Genomic DNA, 18,498 nt, shown 5'->3' with positions numbered 1-18,498 from the left:
TTTGCTCCTGTTCTGTATTAGTTTACTTGTCATACTAAGCGTGACAGCTCGTAGCCTTGCAGGCATGCATGCAGAAAAATGAAAATTGTAAGTGGGGTGTAAGCAGGCGAGAGAGGAGAGCACGCGCACTGAAAAGCCTATTGATTGCTCTGATTAAAGCGCGTAAAATGATGCACCAGCGCATGCATACATAAGCGGAGCGGGTTATGAGGGATGTAGTCAGCGAAGGAGATCACAGAGAGAAGGAGGAGACCCGGACAGGCCAGTTTACTTTTTCACCGTGGAAACCATCGCGCGCGCGCCTCCGCCGTTCAGCCAGTGTGCCGCGCGCGGGCTCTCGCGCACGCTAACCGGCGCTCACTTCTAGCAGTTTGCTAGAAGGCTGGAAAGCGGTCCTTGGAAAACTATACATATATATTTTATATATACGTATTTGGATGGTTTTTATGTTTCTTTCTCGCTGGTTGTCTTCGACTCACCCTGCGCGACTTATCGGTGAACCGAGAACTTGTCCATTTCCGTGTGTACAACCGTATTCAGATGCGAGGATGTGCTTTCCCACATGAGGGTTTAGAGCCGTGCCATGGTTTCGACCCGGGGTCTCCTCGTGAAAATGGTGAGAGATTTCTTACACTCATTCCTGAAAATGTTTGTTAGTTATTGTGAAAACTATGTCTTTGAAAGAACGCACTCGGCTTGATTAATTGTTTATTTATTTATTCATTTGGAAATCCTCGCACATCGACACGCCGGGATGTTTTAAATGTTTTTGGTTTTTTTTTTTTTTTGCTTCAGCTGTGCGTAAGATATTAAAAATAGCCGACAATATTTATTTTACGCTAATGCTATAAATACATGGTTGTTGACGTCATTTCTGAAGCTCAGAAACAAACTAAACCAAGTAGTAACGAACTTATTTCAAATGAGACACTCATGTGTGTTTTTAATGTCAGACATTCAGTTACTAATGCACACAAATCCAAATCCAAATAGTTTGTAGTCATAACTGTGGCGTCTGCATAAAGGCCAGCAGCCTGCTATTACTATAAGTTTTTAAATTATTATTTTTAAAAGGTTAGTTCTGGGTGATTGATGAATACTTCTAAATGGTGGCCCTCGTAAGATTTCAATCCCAACATGGTGTGTTATATTCATTTCGAGCATAATACTGATGATATGAGAGTTTGACCAGTGCATTATGTAATCTACAGTACGTACAGTCTATCTGAAGGTAATCGACCTCGTTCAAAGGTTCACGAGCCACTGAAAATCACCTGCGTAAAACGTGTGCGCTTTGAGCGTGTACATTTCTGATTAGAATAAAATGCAATTGAAATTAATTTGCTGATTGTTTCCACTAAAAGTTCCCCATGCTCATTATCGTGCCACAAACTGTAACAATCAGGGTTTATAACTGGTGTGTGTCAAGTCCATGTTTATTTTATGTTTGGATCCGAAGCGCAGAGTGCAGCTGGGGGTTTCCATGCGGAAACGTCGTCTTCTCGCTGCCCCATGGACGTGCTGATTTTAAAGAGCTCACAGTCGATAGAAGTTTATCACAGACACACAGGATTACCATGTCACTTAGAGAGTGCCTTGTTCAATAGAGTGTCAGGCATGGGAAGGATGCCGGCTGATGGATGGCACAGCGCCGACAGCCCGTCAGTGGATCAATGTATACTCACTTTCACGTCACATTATGGCCTTTCCTTAGTCTCACCTAAAAGACAAAAGTGTAACCTGAGAGCCAGCAAGAAGCAAGTGTGCACTTCTGACACAAGGAGCAGTTTCTTAACCATCCGTAAATGTCTGTTTTTTCTGTCGAATGTTTGCCAGAGTGTTGATTAAATGTGCAGTACGGCATTCCTGTGAATTTTGCTCTGGCAGTCACGCAAGGCTGGTTTGCTGCTCGTCACATACTCACTTGGCTTATTTATTACATGTTTGATCAAAACGAAATTGATATACACCATGCCCCATTCGCAAGTTGATACACCCTCATACTGTACATAACATCAGTTATTACGTAATATATTTGATTGATAATTCAGCACTCACTTACTCACTCTATTTCTGTATTTACATAAACATTGTCGCAACCAAAAGCTTAAAGCGATTCTTTCTACTTCTAATCTTAACTGAGAATTCCTATTTCTTCCTAATGCCCATGCCAGTTTCTACAGATGCTTAAAGGTTTTAAAAAAAAATTTAGGCAGTGATCGCCTAATGCATTAGCAGTCGACATGTAAATCTTTCATAAAAGGCGTATAATTGTATGTTTCTCAAATTAGAAATCATAAATATTGTAGACAAAAAATACAAATTGCAAGGAAACCATGCAAATAAAAGTTTTAAAGCTTTTCAAATGCATAAAAATATAGTATTAGCTTTATTTTAACTAGACTATTGATTTCAACAGCCTTAAGAAAAATCTGTTCACCAGAGCACAGGTGTCAAAGACACGACTCGCAGGCTGAATACGGCCCACTGCTTCATTTCATTTAATGTGCACAAACTTGCAAAGCATCATGTTGTAACTGTCTGTAGTTACTGCTACACAACATTTTCACACTATGAAGAGTTTACTGCAAACAGCAAGAAAGTGGAGCATGAAGACAAAAGAGCAATGGAAGACTAGGCAGAACATAAATGAGCATACTGTACGTATTTGGATAGTTATCTAACATACTAAATAAACTAATATCATCTTCATGTAAGGGTATTTATTTAAATTTTTTAAAGGAAATCGACCAAATGTAAGAGTATAATTGTCTTTTCAGCTTTTTTATGGCTATGTGTGAAATGTGATTTCTTCAATATTTCACTTATTAATAAAAAAATAGAGTGAATGAGGTTAACCTAGACTGCATTTCTTTGGACTAGGAGCAAACCAGAGTACCTGTAGGGAGCCCAAAAAGACTGCAAGCATGCAAATTGCACACACAAAGCTGAGGAAAGGTTCAAACTTCCAACCCCGGAGGTGCAAGGATGAAAGTATTTACCATGAGACCTAAGACAATCATTAGGCTAAAAAAAAAAAAGATGGATTTAGTTGTGGCTAAATCAATTATTTTCTGGTCGCTCAGGAACACCAAAGGTCTGAAAGGCCACAGAAAACAGCTATGGTATAAAGATGTTTGCCTGGTAAAGAAAAACCTTTACATAATAGTAGAGGGGTTATACCACAAAACAGGTTTGCAGGGATAGCTTTTTTCTTTTCTTTTTTTTTTCAAACTTTTGGTTAAACTGAGGCGTATCAATACCATAAAAGCAGATATCATAGGGCATAGATATCATATCGAGGTTGGTTGATCACCATGGCAACTTACTCTACATGGCTAACCTACTCCACACCGAGCATGTATAAAGCCCACCTGCCCAATTAGAGCCCCTTTTTTTGAGAAGGAGCTTTGGAGCTTCCTGATCTTGTAAAATGATCTCTATGATGTGCTAGAATTTTAAGTAATAGATGATATGGTTTATTTACATTTTTTAATGTATGTATTTTTCATTAGTCAACAGATAACTGAACTAACAGGACATTGCTGTTAATCTGTTATACAGTATGTTCTGTAATTGTGTGTAGCCTAAAAGGATTTCTCAAATAAATCACTGCACTGTACACACACTATTATTTGAGCATCCTCATCAGGGCATGAATTAATATTAAAAGAAAGTCAGTGCACAGCATCATGAACTTTCACATTTTCTAGAATATCAGCAGTAACACAATGGGCTTTAAAAGAACGTGATCATGGAATGCTTTAAGACATGTTATCCTGTTAACATGACATTGACTACTTGCATTAAATTTTAAACAAGTTTGCATAAGGTCACCAAAATGTCTGTTCATTTTCCAGACCCTTTATTCTGGCTGCTTGTTTTTCTTTTTGATTCAGTCCTTTCTTTAAGCTTTAATTGAACTGCTCCAGAAGGGCATAATGTAAAGCCTGACTTTACATTACTTTTTTTTGTCCGGTTTGAATTTATTTGGCTGCTTGGAGACCCAGGATACACCTGGATACACCTACAGTACCTGATGACTCAATACGATGTCTCAGAGTCCATTTAAATACCTCATGCAAAAACCACTGTCAGGACCTAGCCAAAGCATGTGACATAACAGTTCTGTATAGCGTAAGCATCATTAGGAAGAAGCAAATCCCTGAGTTGGTACACCCTATCAACATGAAACATCAGGAGCCTGGGCTATGTGACAGAACTTTTTTTTTTATAATATTGATTCACTTCTGAGATCCCCATAGTGTACTACAGGTGGATGTCCTAGTTTAGAAGGTCAGTTGTTCATATACAGTGGACCACATAGATTATGCAGGAAAAAAGCATGATAAAGAGATGTAAACACACAAGACTTTGTGAGATGGAGGCCCGAATCAATGTTTTATTCCTTTACCGATTTCATGTAGCAAATACAGCCAAAGCAATTTTACTCATCGTCTACAGTATACTGATTTATCCTGTTATCAGGGTTGCGGGGGGCCTGGAGCCTATCCCACAAGACTTACAGTAGGGCACAAGGTCGGGTACACCCGGTACGTGTTGCCAGTCCATCTCAGGGAACACACACACACTCACATGCTCATTCACACACTGGAACCTGGAGGCCAAAGCACTTTGTCATAAACAAATAAGAAAGTAAGAACAACAGCTTAAAAAAAACAAGGAGCTGAATGAGCATTTAGATCAACATTTTTTTTTTATTTGTATTTATCTGCTGTCAAAGTTATTCAACACAGTTTCTCAAAAAGCTTCCATTTTAAGTGACAATTTTCTGCTAGTTATTTTATTCACAATTATAGTTCAGGTCAGTACAGTACAATTTAAGTCATGTGAATTAAAATAAAATAATAATCAATTTCCTACAGTAAATGTATTGCACCAGCACATCAATGTTAGGGTTGCTGCTGGGTGGAGAGCAGAGAGCGTATTGCTTTTTGCTGTTATTACTGGCCTATGTTTAAATTCTCCAGTGGAATTCATTATTATTGTTTGCTCTTTGACTATAAAAAAAATGCAGCCTTAAACCACTCCATCTCTAGCTTTTTAAAGAAGCCTTTTAGCAGGTGTGACATCCGCTCTTTTTAAAGAGAATGCCTGCAGGACTCGATGAGAAAAGGCTGGTTTCGCTTAATAAATTGTTAGCACACTATGATTCCAGTTAAGTCAGTGTGTGAATATTTGGTTAATTGAAGCTAGCTTTTATACTGAAACCTTTTTAACTTGCTTTGTGCAGCACTTATATCACTTACTATATATGTGAGGTAGGTAAATCTGTGTCAAAGTCAGCAATCAAAAAAAGACTTTACCCAATTATAGCGGCTCACAAAAATTGATGTATCGTAATTTGAGTTTGACAGGGTTCCACAAAGTATGCGAGGACTCAAAGAATTCTTTCTTTCTTTCTTTCTTTCTTCCTTTCTTTCTTCCTTTCTTTCTGTATGTTTGTCTGTCTATCTAATTAATCCTTATGTCAAGATGTTGTAAAAAACATTGTAGCAGTGTTAATTTTGGGTGTTATGGACATTGAACCACCATTGGTTGTTGTTAGTCTTTCAGCTGTTCTCGTTGAGGGGTCACCGCAGCGGACCATCAAATCCACAACTTGGCTCAGGTTTTATGCCGGATGTCCGTCCTGACACAACGTTCCCATTTCCCATTTAATCCAGGCTTGGGACTGGCACTGCATGCAGTGTTAATTAGGCAATGGTATGTACATTGAAACACCATTGGTTTTAGGTCGTTTTTTAAAATTTTTATTACTTGGAAATGGCGCTGAACCATGACTGCATGGAGTTGGGATAGCATTAAATAGACCACCCAAACACAATCGGCACTACTGACTAAAATATATCCATGAACTGCTCATGTTGCTGAAAGTAGGTTTACTTTTTCTTTCTTTCAGCAACTGTGCTGATGGGTGAGCAAGACTCAAAGTCTCAGCAATGAGAGAGCTGAGTGCTTACCACTGATTCACTAGGAAACCTGCTGCTGAGGCTAGGGAATGCGCATATATTTCTTTATCATACAATGAGCACCATAAAATAACTCTTCCATGTCAAAGAAAATACTAGACACCTGCAAAGTACCAAAATATTAAATTGCAAAGCAGAAAGGGAAAAAAACAAGCTTGAATGTTATATACGTAGTTGTTCAATGTTGTTCGAGCACCATATTACAAAGTACAGACTGTAGGTATTTACAAAACTACAGTATATGGAATATGGCAGTTTAGCTGAACAGTGATATACCTAAATCATTAGCCGTGTTATTCACAGATTTTTTTGTTATTCAATAGAGATGGGGGAAGAAATAGATTCAGTTAAATATTGCGATTCTGTTGTGTGGCAATCCATGTGTTTCTCTATATTTCCTTGGTGTGCTCTCAAATAGTCACACATTGGTGGGCAGCACAGCACAGTGTGAAAGGAAGTAAATTATTTGCTAAGTTTGTTTAAAATTTTAACAAAATCTAAAAATGTAGATTTGTACCGAATTGTAATACAAATCAAATCTTCATCTACTGCAGGTGTCGTGAAAATATTATATCAGTTGGTCCCTGGTGCGTGTGTTTCATCCCGATTGTTTAGTGGCCCTTTGTTTCACTTCTATATGAATGAGTGCGTGTGTACAATATGTGTATGAGCACTGCGTTGAATTGGCACCCTGTCCCCGGCCTTGCGCCCTAGGACTCCTGGGATAGGCGTGTGTGTGAGAAGAGCTGTTTTTATCCAGTTCTGTGATCATGATATCCAGTCAGGTGTTGGATATTTAGTCATTGTGCAAACAGATTATAAGCAGCTGTAAGTAAATGCTGTAAGTGACTGTTTAATATATTGTTGTTTTGAGACTATACAGTATATGCATTTAGTAATTTATTCATTCATTCAGTGCAATTCTATAAATTCTTATGATGTTGTGTATGACATCATCCAACATTATGGTTTCTGGTGGACTCTTGCATGTAACTTCCTGTGATATTTTCTTAACTAATTTATTTGGTTGAAAATATAAGGCAGTGTTTAAGTAAATTACTTAAATTCTAACCAGGAAAAAAACAGTTACTGAATAGGAACGAATGAACGATTAAAGTCCAAGTTAACCAGACTCAATAAACATTTAGCACAGCATAAAGCATGACACCGCACCTTTACACACCCATGTTGCAATCTAGCCTGTTATTGTCCATTAATCTCATTTAATCTATACTGTTTTACTGCATTTTGCTCTGATGAGTAGGTAGTAACGATTTAACAAAACCTTCATCTCTAGTTATACTGTATTGCTTAATGACTTAACTGCATACCTTACTAATTCCACAGTCACTGTGATACCTTTATATCTGAGGAAATAGCTTTTTTTATGATCATTTTTCCATCACTTAATTCTGATATGAGCCATTTTACGCTTGTCTGTAATTCCTTTTAAGGGGTGTTTTAGATTTAGGAGGCGAATTTGACAGCAAATGCTTGTAGGGTTACTCTTAGGCTGAATAATAAAGCAATTTTCAAGGTTTTATCCTAAACCACCCAGTTAGGAGCCATGTACTGTATAGCCTGGCTTTATGAATACACCACCTGGATTTTATCAGAGTTGCCCTCACAATTGACTTCTGCTACAGGCTTTAAAAGTAAATACTGGCCCTGGTGAGATCAGTTATACTGTAGATATAATGCTCCATCTTCCTGGAATATATTACAGTGACAGTCAAAACCAGTAGTGAGTCTGTGCAGTCACTAAGACCCCATTATTGACCTTTCTTATTTCATTTTTTAGAGACTTTAATGACCGCAGTTGCTCGATATTTTATTTTCATTTTGACAGAAATGGCCTCTTATCGTTTTTAAATGATACATAATCAATTATTATTATTTTTTTTTGAGAATTGGTAATGTTTTGAAGACATTGAAAATATTTAAAATAGACATACATGGTTCTGTGCTAAATTTGTGTTCCCATCTGTAAATAAAGATTAATCTTGGTGCCTCTTTCCATTTTAAAAATAGTTGTTTAAACAATGCAGAAGCAATAGGATTAAGAGCTAATGGATTTGACACAACTTTAAAGATTTAAAGAGCGCTATGGTGTGGTGTGTGTGTGTGTGTGTGTGTGTGTGTGTGTGTTTGTGTGTAAATTAGACTTATGATTCAAACAGAGCTGCTTTGAATGCAACAGTTGTGGAAGGGGAACTTGGCTCTCGTTCACCCTCACTTGTCTAAAAATGGCCACTGAACCCAGACACTAACTTCATGATGAATACAGTTTCTACCATTATCCCTCCCTCCTCATTTGAGCTAGGAAATTATATTTCAGGGACCAAATCCATTTTTTTAAATCTGTGCTTCATGGACTTATACCATGCAACCGTACCATTACAATAATGTATTAAGTTCAGGATAATGCTACAGTAAATCAAATTATCTTTAGGTCATTTTGTCCAAGGGCTTTGTAAATTTAAGATTGATCTTCTATCCTCACAATTATCTAAAATATTATTAAATAAAATTAGGACACAGTGGCATGGTGGTACAGCGGGTAGCATTGCTGCCTAACAGCTCCAGCGTCCTTCATGTGAAAAAGATGGAAACTGTGTGCTTAGTCTTAGTCTTAGTCAGATTAAGGAAAACATATTGTGTTAGTTTATATTAGAATATTATTTTTAAAGCTAGATTAATTACTAGATTAAAATAGGTCACATGAACACCATCAATTAATATACAGTAGTATTAACATAAATCCTGACCTGATCCTTTTTACATGTTTTCCGTGTGTCCATGGAACATAGACATCTAAATATGATTGGCATCATTTCCAAATGCCCAGTGTTCCCAGGATCCAACTTAAATATGATTAGGATAAAGTACTCACAAAATTAGTAGAGATAGGGAAAAAAACATATTGCCTCTGTTTCATGATTCTTTTATGTGACAGTTCATGTATCATCACCCTTTTTTTTTATTCTTTTTTTTTATTTATACAGCACTGTGCAAAAGTCTTTGGCATCATATTATCTTTGGTACAAATGTAGTTTTTTGTCCAATTGTCCACGTGTCCAATTCCTCCCCGTCTCTAGGGGGCTCCCACATTAAGGCTACTATTACCCCTTCAGTCGGGATGGGTTAAGACTGAGTGCGGCGTAAAACACTCTGAGGACAGCGCTATCTGCACGTTTCGCTTGCGTGAGCTCACAGACGACTGATTGGCTGTAGAGCCGTGATTAATGTGGGAGCACAAAGTACCTCTCATCCCTCCCCTCTGAGAGAGGTCGGCCAATCAGTTCTCTCTAGACCTCCAGCTGCGAGAGGTTACAGCATCACCCGGGATGAAAAAAAAAAAATTGTGTAAAAAAAAAATAAAAACCTAATGTAGGCTCCTGGGTTTTGCATGAAAATAGAACTGAAAGTATCAAGTTTGCCAAAATTACTGGCATATCCTTTAGCTATTTTACTTTTAAAACTGTACAGTATGTAAATAACACTACTTATTATCTTCAAGCAAAGAGTTTTTACATAAAATTGACTGTTTATTTTTATACTCTTAAGAGTTCTTTATAGAAGTTACTTTTATGTAGAAATGTTTTCAAATTTATCGTAACTTATGGCATTTTTTTGTATGTGCCCAAGACTAAGGGGGCGCCAGTCGTTCGCCTGCGGATCGTAATCGAATGAAAATCACTTAATTTTTACTGATCGGTTGTCTCTCAACTGGCTGATCACATAAACTGATATTATAGAAAAAAAAAAGCCCTGAAAAAGCTTAAGCCTTACTCTGCTACAACTATTATCACAAAAATAATAATGAAGAGAAATAAAGAAATGACTTCTTTGGACGAAGCAGTCCGGGTTTACTTTACCGCTTTATGCATTTTGCCTGACATGGAGCGACTATTCAGCATGGCTGCACACATTATGGATGATAGGAGGAGTAGTCTGTCTTTTAAAAATGCAGAAATTTGAATATTTCCAAAGAAATGCCTGCCATCGCTTCATACTAATGAGTAGCCATGATTGGCCCAACAAAGTACAAAGTGACTGATATCTATGTTTATTTAAAAAAGTTTAGTGCAGAGTTTCAATTTGTTTATTGACGTAACCTTGTTCCATGTGCTGCATTTAATAACCAGTGAGTATAGTTTAGTATAGCATTTCTGCATTTTCTTTGGCATAGCACTTGGTGCTAGGAAAAATTATGGTGAAGCAAATTTTGCTGGTTTCAGTTTCTTTATAATCTACATGCAATAATAAGAAAAAGAAACAAGTTGCATATGTTGCCTTCCAATAAGTAAAAGTTTTAAATTTGTGATACTTACAGTAAATACTCACATCTTAATTATATTTGTCCACTGCTGTTTAGAATAGTTATTTTTTACTGCTATTCCGAATTACGGAAAAGTTGGGACGTTTTTAAAAATTTTAATAAAACTAAAAGACTTTTGAATTATATAAACCAATATTTTTATTCACAATAGAACACAGAGAGCATAACAAATGTTTAAACAGATATATTTTACACTTTTATCCACTAAATGAAATTATTTCAAATTTGATGCCTGCTACAGTCTCAAAAAAGTTGGGACAAGGGCAACAAAGGGCTGAATAAGCAAAACATTTTAAAATGACATCAGGTCTGTAATGTGATTAGCTACTGTATAAAAAGGATGTCTAAGAGAGGCAGAGTCTCTCAGAAGTAAAGATGGGCAGAACCACTCCAATCGGTAAAAATGAATACTTTAAAAACAACGTTCTTCAATTTTAAATTGTAAAGGCTTTGCAAATCTCATCATTTCCAGTGCATAAGATCGTCAAAAGATTCAAAGAAGCTAAAGAAATCTCTGAACGTAAAGGACAAGGCCGAAGATCTTTGTTGGATGCCCCTCAGAAGACACTGCATCACTCATGGGCATAATTGTGTCAGTGACATTACTGAATGGACCCAGGAATATTTTCAGAAACCACTGTTGGTAAACACTATCTGCCATGCCATCTGCAGATGGCAACTAAATCTCTATCATGCAAAAAGGAAGCAATGTGTAAACATAGTCCAGAAGCGCCGTCGTGTCCTGCGGGCTAAGGCTCATTTAAAATGGACTGTCCAAATTTGACGAGTCCAAATTTGACATTCTTGTTTGAAATCACGGATGCCATGTCCTCTCGGCTAAAGATGAGGGGTACATACTGTGCTGTAAGTGCATCCAGTATGGGCAGCTTGCATGTTTTGAAAGGTTTTAAAAGGTATACTGTATAAATGTTTTAGACGACGTCTATTACAGGGAAGGCCTTGTGTATTTCAGCAAGACAATGCAAAACCACAAACTGTGTCTATTACAACAGCATAGCTTTGTGGTAGAAAAATCCAGATCTTTTACCTACAGTATAGAGAACATTAAGTGAAAAATATGTAAAAGACAACCATGTACTCTTCAGCAGCTAGAAGCCCGTTTTAGTAAAGCATGAGACCAAATTCTAACACCAAAACTACAGGAACTCATAACCTTAATGCCCAGACGTCTTCAAACTGTTTTGAAAAGAGAAGGGGATATTACATAATGATAAACATTCCCAGGTCCCAGTTATTTTGAAACCTGTAGCAGGCATCAAATTTGAAATGAGCTAATTTTGTGCATACAATTGTACAATTTCTCAAGGTTTTTTTTTATATATTTAATTTTTTAATACATTTTATTCAAATATAAAAAAACATTGCAACTTTTCCAGAATTCAGGTTGTAAGAAATAAAAATACTACCAAATAAATTGAACACTTTAAATGAGTGATCCCAATAACCCACACACCTGTGATCAGCAATCGGTGTACAGTATTATATCCCTTTTCTGATTTCTGTGATTGGGGATCTGTGATCGATCCCAAAAACTTTGATTATAGCACCCCTACCAAAGACTTTTTACGTAAAACAGCTGTTAGGTTTTACTAAGCATGCGGGCGAACATAAGCTCTTCTGGTAACTTTGTCACCCTTGCTAATTTTTTTCTTCCTAAGCTTACAGTACATTAGGGTTTTGTTTCCAGGTGAAAACCACCATTGTCTTTGAGGGAAAAAAAGTGGTCATATATATATATATATATATATATATATATATATATACAGTGGCTTGCAAATGTATTCGGCCCCCTAAAACTTTTCCACATTTTGTCACATTACAGCCACAAACATGAATCAATTTTATTGGAATTCCACGTGAATGCCCAATACAAAGTGGTGTACACATGAGAAGTGGAACAAAAATCAAACATGATTCCAAACATTTTTTACAAATTAATTACTGAAAAGTTAGGTGTGAGTAATTATTCAGCCCCCTGAGTCAATAATTTGTAGTACCACCTTTTGCTGCACTTACAGCTGCCAGTCTTTTCGGGTATGTCTCTACCAGCTTTGCACATCTACAGACTGAAATCCTTGCCCATTCTTCTTTGCAAAAGAGCTCCAGCTCAGTCAGATTAGATGGACAGCGTTTGTGAACAGCAGTTTTCAGATCTTGCCACAGATTCTCGATTGGATTTAGATCTGGACTTTGACTGGGCCATTCTAAAACATGGATACTGTATGTTTTGTTTTAAACCATTCCATTGTTGCCCTGGCTTTATGTTTACGGTCGTTGTCCTGCTGGAAGGTGAACCTCCGCCCCAGTCTCTGCAGACTCCAAGAGGTTTTCTTCCAAGATTGCCCTGTATTTGGCTCCATCTATCTTCCCATCAACTCTGACCAGCTTCCCTGTCCCTGCTGAAGAGAAGCACCCCCAGAGCATGATGCTGCCACCACCATATTTGACAGTGGGGATGGTGTGTTCAGAGTGATGTGCAGTGTTAGTTTTCCGCCACACAAAAAGTTCCATGTTTTGGTCTCATCTAACCAGAGCACTCATCTAACCAGGCTTTGGAAATCTTTTTGTAGCTTAAGCCTGCTTAAAATTTCACAATAACTTTATCCCTGACCTGTCTGGTGTGTTCTTTGGACTTCATGCTGTTGTTGCTCCCAATATTCTCTTAGACAACCTTTGAGGCCGTCACAGAGCAGTTGTATTTGTACTGACATTAGATCACACACAGGTGCACTCTATTTAGTTATTAGCACTCACCAGGCAATGGCTATGGGCAACTGACTGCACTCAGACCAAAGGGGGCTGAATAATTACGCACACCCCACATTGCAGTTATTTATTTGTAAAAAATGTTTGGAATCATGTATGATTTTTGTTTCACTTCTCACATGTACACCACTTTGTATTGGCTTTTCTCGTGGAATTCCAATGAAATTGATTCATGTTTGTGGCTGTAATGAGACAAAATGTGGAAAAGTTCAAGGGGGCCAAATACTTTTGCAAGCCACTGTGTGTGTGTATATATATATATATATATATATATATATATATATATAGCTTATGTTCGTCCGCATGCTCAGTAAAATCTAACAGCTGTTTTACGTAAAAGGCTTTGGTAGGGCTGCTATGATCAAGGTTTTGGGATCGATCACAGATCGATACTGTGTATATATATAGTCTCATGAGTCCAAATTTACCATGTTCAATAGTGATGGTCACATCAGACTAAAAAGAGAAGGTAGACAAAGTGGCAGTGTGGTATAACCAGTGTGGTATAACACAGTGTTGGCAGAGTTATAATCTTGAGTTGCTTCAGTTGGTCAGGTCTAGACTCAGCACAGTTATTTGCCAAAAAAAGGAGGTCAGTTGACTACTGAATATACTGAATGACCAGGTTTCATCAATGGATTTTTTTTTTTCCCTGATGGCACAGGTGTATGTCAGGATAATGCCAGGACTCAGCAGGCTCAAATTATAAAAGATTGGGTCAGGGAGCATAAGACATCATTTTCACACATGGATTGGCCACCAGAGTCCAGACTTTTTTTGGAAGTGTGGAGAAGGCTTTACGCAGCAGTTTCACTCTCCCATCCTTTAGTACAAGGTCATGGAGAGAAATGCGATTGTGTACTGAAATAAATGTTGTGACATTGCATAAGCTTATCGAAAACGATGCCATGACTGTAATCTAAGCATAGTACTGTATATGGTTAGAGTTTGTGACTTTTTTGTCAGGTAGTGTAGATTGGGGATGTAATTGTAAGCAAAAGTCAGATTTTAATACTTTTTCAATACATTGAAAAAGACAGTGAATTTCTGTTAATTTTTTATGAATTTAACATATAAAATTGAAAAGCTTTTAAACAGTGGCATAATTTCCAGTGGCCATATTTTCCAGAACACACAAAATATGCCCAAAAAAGGCACATAAATTTATTGAAAAACAAAAACACATTTGTCTGGGTATTTAGTTGTTAAGTTGTTATGCATAGCAAATAGTATAAAGAATGTGTTCCTTCTCAACAGAGTAAATGGGGAGCATCTTTTTTATGACATAATATACTCTACTGTGAGTTAATTTGGGGTTTTATAGGGACATCTGAGTTTTTCCCTCTTAACAGAGTAGATGTCATATCAATATGTCTACACATTTCAACTGAAAATAAGCAAATTAAAACTTACCTTTAAATGAGTTATACTGTGTACCATGTACGAATATTAGCTTAAATTAAGACAACATACATGTATATTTTTTTTAAAAACACTGACTATTACAGTTGGCTGTTTTGGAAATAAAATAAACATCACTCATCTGAGCTAGCTGCCTACCATGTTGTTAACCAAATCAACCAAAAGGGTGTCCAGTTTCCTAGTTTGTCTTTACAATGTGCCTACGTTGAATTTAGCATAATTTTGGCCACGAATAATCATTTTATATATGACATTTTAAACCTATAAAAATTATCATATCTCTATAGTGATATTGAATTATCGCTAATTTAGTTAAAGCTAATTATTCGCTGTATTCGTTTAGATTATATCATGCATCAAACCAAACGTCCTTTAATGAAATGTACGAATTTAAATTTGCATAGTATTGCACACCTAATATATACACAAAGCAAACTATTATGTTAAAAAGAAAAATACTTCCATTTTCTTTGTGCTATGGTATAGTAAAATATATATATAAAAAAAATAAACAACTTAAAGTACTGTTTGTTCAAGTGACAAACCTGTATGAAATTCACAGAAACTCATTGTAAATTAGAAACATCTTTCTTTTAATAAGTGTTTGAGGATCTAAACATTACCACTACAATATTTGAAATATTCTTTTCATTTTGAAGGGATGAACCACATAAAGGAAATAAATCCGCAATATATTTTCGGGACATAAAAGTGCCAGAGAGGGTTGCACTGGAGGTGTGAACCTTGAATATCACAGCCTATTCCCCAGTCATTAGTGCTGTCGTGGCCCAGTAGCATTATAGTGCATCTGAGAGAAGATCAGAGCAATAAGTGTGTCTGTGGAGCTGAGAAAGTGCTGCTATTAGGCCTGTGCTACTGTTCGTTTAGTTCAGCACAATGACTCTAGGTGGTCTCTGCAGAGAAAGGATACTGATACAGTGGAACACATAGGAAAACAGTGTCTGAGCATCTGTCTGGTTGGATTTCTTTCTTTTTAAAATGAATGCAAAATGAGTGTATTTTTATTATTTTAAACAGTCACATTACAACAGAAAAGGAAAGAATTAACTGAAATGCTCATTGTGTGCAGATCTAAGTGTAACTTTTGTAAAAAAAATATATATATACTCAGCAAAAAAAGAAATGTCCTCTGACTTTCAACTGTTTTTACTTTTAGTAAACTTAATGTGTAAATATTTGTATGAACACTAAAAGAGACACCATAAGACATGAACTAAAAATGTTTCACAATGTTTCCCTGAATAAAGTGAGGCTCAAAATCAAAAGTACCAGTCAGTATCTGGTGTGGCCATCAGCTTCTTGAAGTACTGCAGTGCATCTCCTCCTCATGGACTGCCTATTGCGGACAGTCCGAGCACTGATGAAGGGATTGTGTGTTCCTGGTGTGACTCGGGCAGTTGTTGTGGCCATCCTCTACCTGTCACGCAGGTGTGATACTCAGATGTACCGATCCTGTGCAGGTGTTGTTACACGTGGTCTTCCACTGCAAGGATGATCAGCTGTCCTTCCTGTCTCCCTGTAGCGCTGTCTTAGGCGTCTCACAGTGCGGACATGGCAATTTTTTTGCCCGAGCCACATCAGCAGTCCTCATGCCTCCCTGCAGCATGCCTAATGCACGTTCACGCAGATGAGCAGGTGCCCTGGGCATCTTTCTTTAGGTGTTTTTCACAGTCTGTAGACAAGTCTCTTTAGTGTCCTGCGTTTTTAGAAATGTAACCTTAAATGGCTACTTTCTGTAAGCTGGTAAGGTCTTAACAACCATTCCACAGGTGCATGTTAATTAATTGATTATGGGTAATTAAACATGCATGGAAAACATTGTTTAAACCCTTTACAATGAAGATCTGTAAAGTTATTTGGATTTTTACAACATTATTGTTGAAATACACAGTCCAGTCTTTTGCTAATATATATTAGAGGATGAGTGTGTTTCTTTGTGTGTGTGTGTGTGTTTAAAAGAAAAAACACTAAATAATTAATAAAGCAGTTTAAAAAAATTACCCATTATGTACCTGTACAGTAAAAGAGTAAGGATGTGTGTGTGCGCATGTACTGTATGTTTATATAAAAGTAACCTTTTAACCATTTAATTTAAAGAATAACCAGTGAAAACAGCATCTGCTTCAGTACTGGCTTATACAGGCAGTTGTATAGTAGCTCAGTGTGCTAAGGCTTCGATTTACTGGTTGGAAGGTTGGCGGTTTGAGCCCCAGTTCTGCTAGGTTGCCACTCTTGGGCCCTTGAGCAAGGCCCTTAACTCTGTCCACTCCTGGGGTGCTGTAAAAATTAGCTGACTCTGAACTTACAAATCTGGGATATGCAAAGAATAAAGAATTTTACTGTGCAGTTATGTATATCTGAGGAATAAACACTAAACTTAATTTATTATGGAACTGGCATTTCTAAGCTTTTACTACTTTTCTCTTTACTGACTCTTTCACTGCAGTATTCTCTAAAATAGTTCTTTTAAAAAAAATGTAATAAAAAAAACTTTTGTTTTTTTATGGTATATATTTCTTAAGTTGGACCTTAAGTAAATCCAACCATGACTTAGGTACCGGGACTTAGTAGGACGCATTTTAATAATATAATTTATAATTCCTGACATTGAATGTGGACGCAGAATTCTTAGACCACTCAGCTAAATTAATATTGATTAATTTTTTTTTATTTACCTAATCATTCCTTATTTAATAATCTCAGGAGGATGGGATGCACATGACGTCAAGTGCTGGGCATATTTTACAGGCTTGTTCTGCCTTTAGACTTATTAAACGCATTTGCCTAACACAAGTTGTATTTATGTCACGAAAATTGGATTCTATAGTTGTGGCTTGTATTAAATGCAAATGTTGGATTAAATCTACGTATAATGGAAAAATCGATGAAAACAAACATGCTAAATCAATACATTAAGATGGTGATATTGATTTCACCTTGAGTTGTTTGCTTTAGGTTAAATTCGAGAAATTTTCCATGTGCTTGGTTTGGTAAAACCCTTTATTATTTCTCCCTTTTCCCCCAGAAAAAAATCTATGTTTTCGCTTATAGCTAAAATAAAACGTATCACAAAGTCCAGTCCTATCCTGCAGCGAGACAACAGGAGCAGGCTGTACTGCTTCTTGACACAAGTGTCTATGAGATAAAAAGAAAAACACTCTTCTGGTGCTGTCAGCTCTCATCTTTCTCTGTAGACAGAAAACAAACCCAGGAACAGAGTATTTATACTCTCCAGGGCCTGCATGAAAGGTGGGGGACTTCACCACTCATTTGTACCTCTTTCCTCTTTTCCTGCAAAGTCAAGGTTTATAAGTGTATCCTGGAATTTTTAAATGTTTATTATATATTACTGTCCAGATTTGGTGCTGGCCAAAAAAAAAGATTTGGTGATGGAAGAGGAAGATAATCATTTTTAAATTAAAAATAATTTTGTGACAAGTCTGTGTGAACTTGGTGATTCAGAATAGGATATCTGGCTTATGTTGATAATAGACCTGATTTTTTCCCCTACATATTACATTGGCTTGATAAATACATTTAAAAGCTTTCTTTTGGTCTTCAAAGCACAAAGTGTTTCTCAGTCTTATGCTTTACAACCTGATAATTCTTAATAGACACCACTATCAAACCTGACTCATTATACTACATATACAGTATATTAATACCTGGATTTTTTAAAGGTCAGCTTGAATAAATGTCCTCACACTCAAAAGAACATTCCACTAACTTGATCATCTATTTTTGCCCCTTAAATTTGGTCAGCCAGCTCTCCCAGATCTAATGACAGCTAGCAACTGGGGAGTGTAAAAGCTAACACATGCTTCCTCTTGCACGTGAAGCCAGCCAACCACATCTTCTGCTCATGCTGCATCAAATGACAGCATAACACACTCGAAAACCCTATCTGCTCTCTTTGGCATAAATGAGCTTGCA

At 36.9% G+C, this 18,498-nt stretch overlaps 1 protein-coding gene across 2 annotated transcripts in view; it reads left to right on the top strand.

Annotated features, from left to right (window-relative positions):
- The first annotated feature begins 241 nt into the window (after positions 1-241).
- htr4 (5-hydroxytryptamine receptor 4) overlaps positions 242-18,498 on the top strand; it is a 101,155-nt gene continuing 82,898 nt past the window's right edge. For both annotated transcript variants that reach the window (XM_053506073.1, XM_053506074.1), the window contains exon 1: positions 242-616. In XM_053506073.1, coding sequence (XP_053362048.1) covers positions 541-616 — 76 coding nt within the window. In that variant the 5' untranslated portion in view covers positions 242-540. The remainder of the gene's footprint in view (positions 617-18,498) is intronic.

Source organism: Clarias gariepinus, chromosome 10 (genome assembly GCF_024256425.1).
Source record: "Clarias gariepinus isolate MV-2021 ecotype Netherlands chromosome 10, CGAR_prim_01v2, whole genome shotgun sequence".
NCBI classification, from domain to species: domain Eukaryota; kingdom Metazoa; phylum Chordata; class Actinopteri; order Siluriformes; family Clariidae; genus Clarias; species Clarias gariepinus.
Note: the sequence above shows the minus strand (reverse complement) of the source record. Positions and strands in the feature narration are given on the sequence as shown.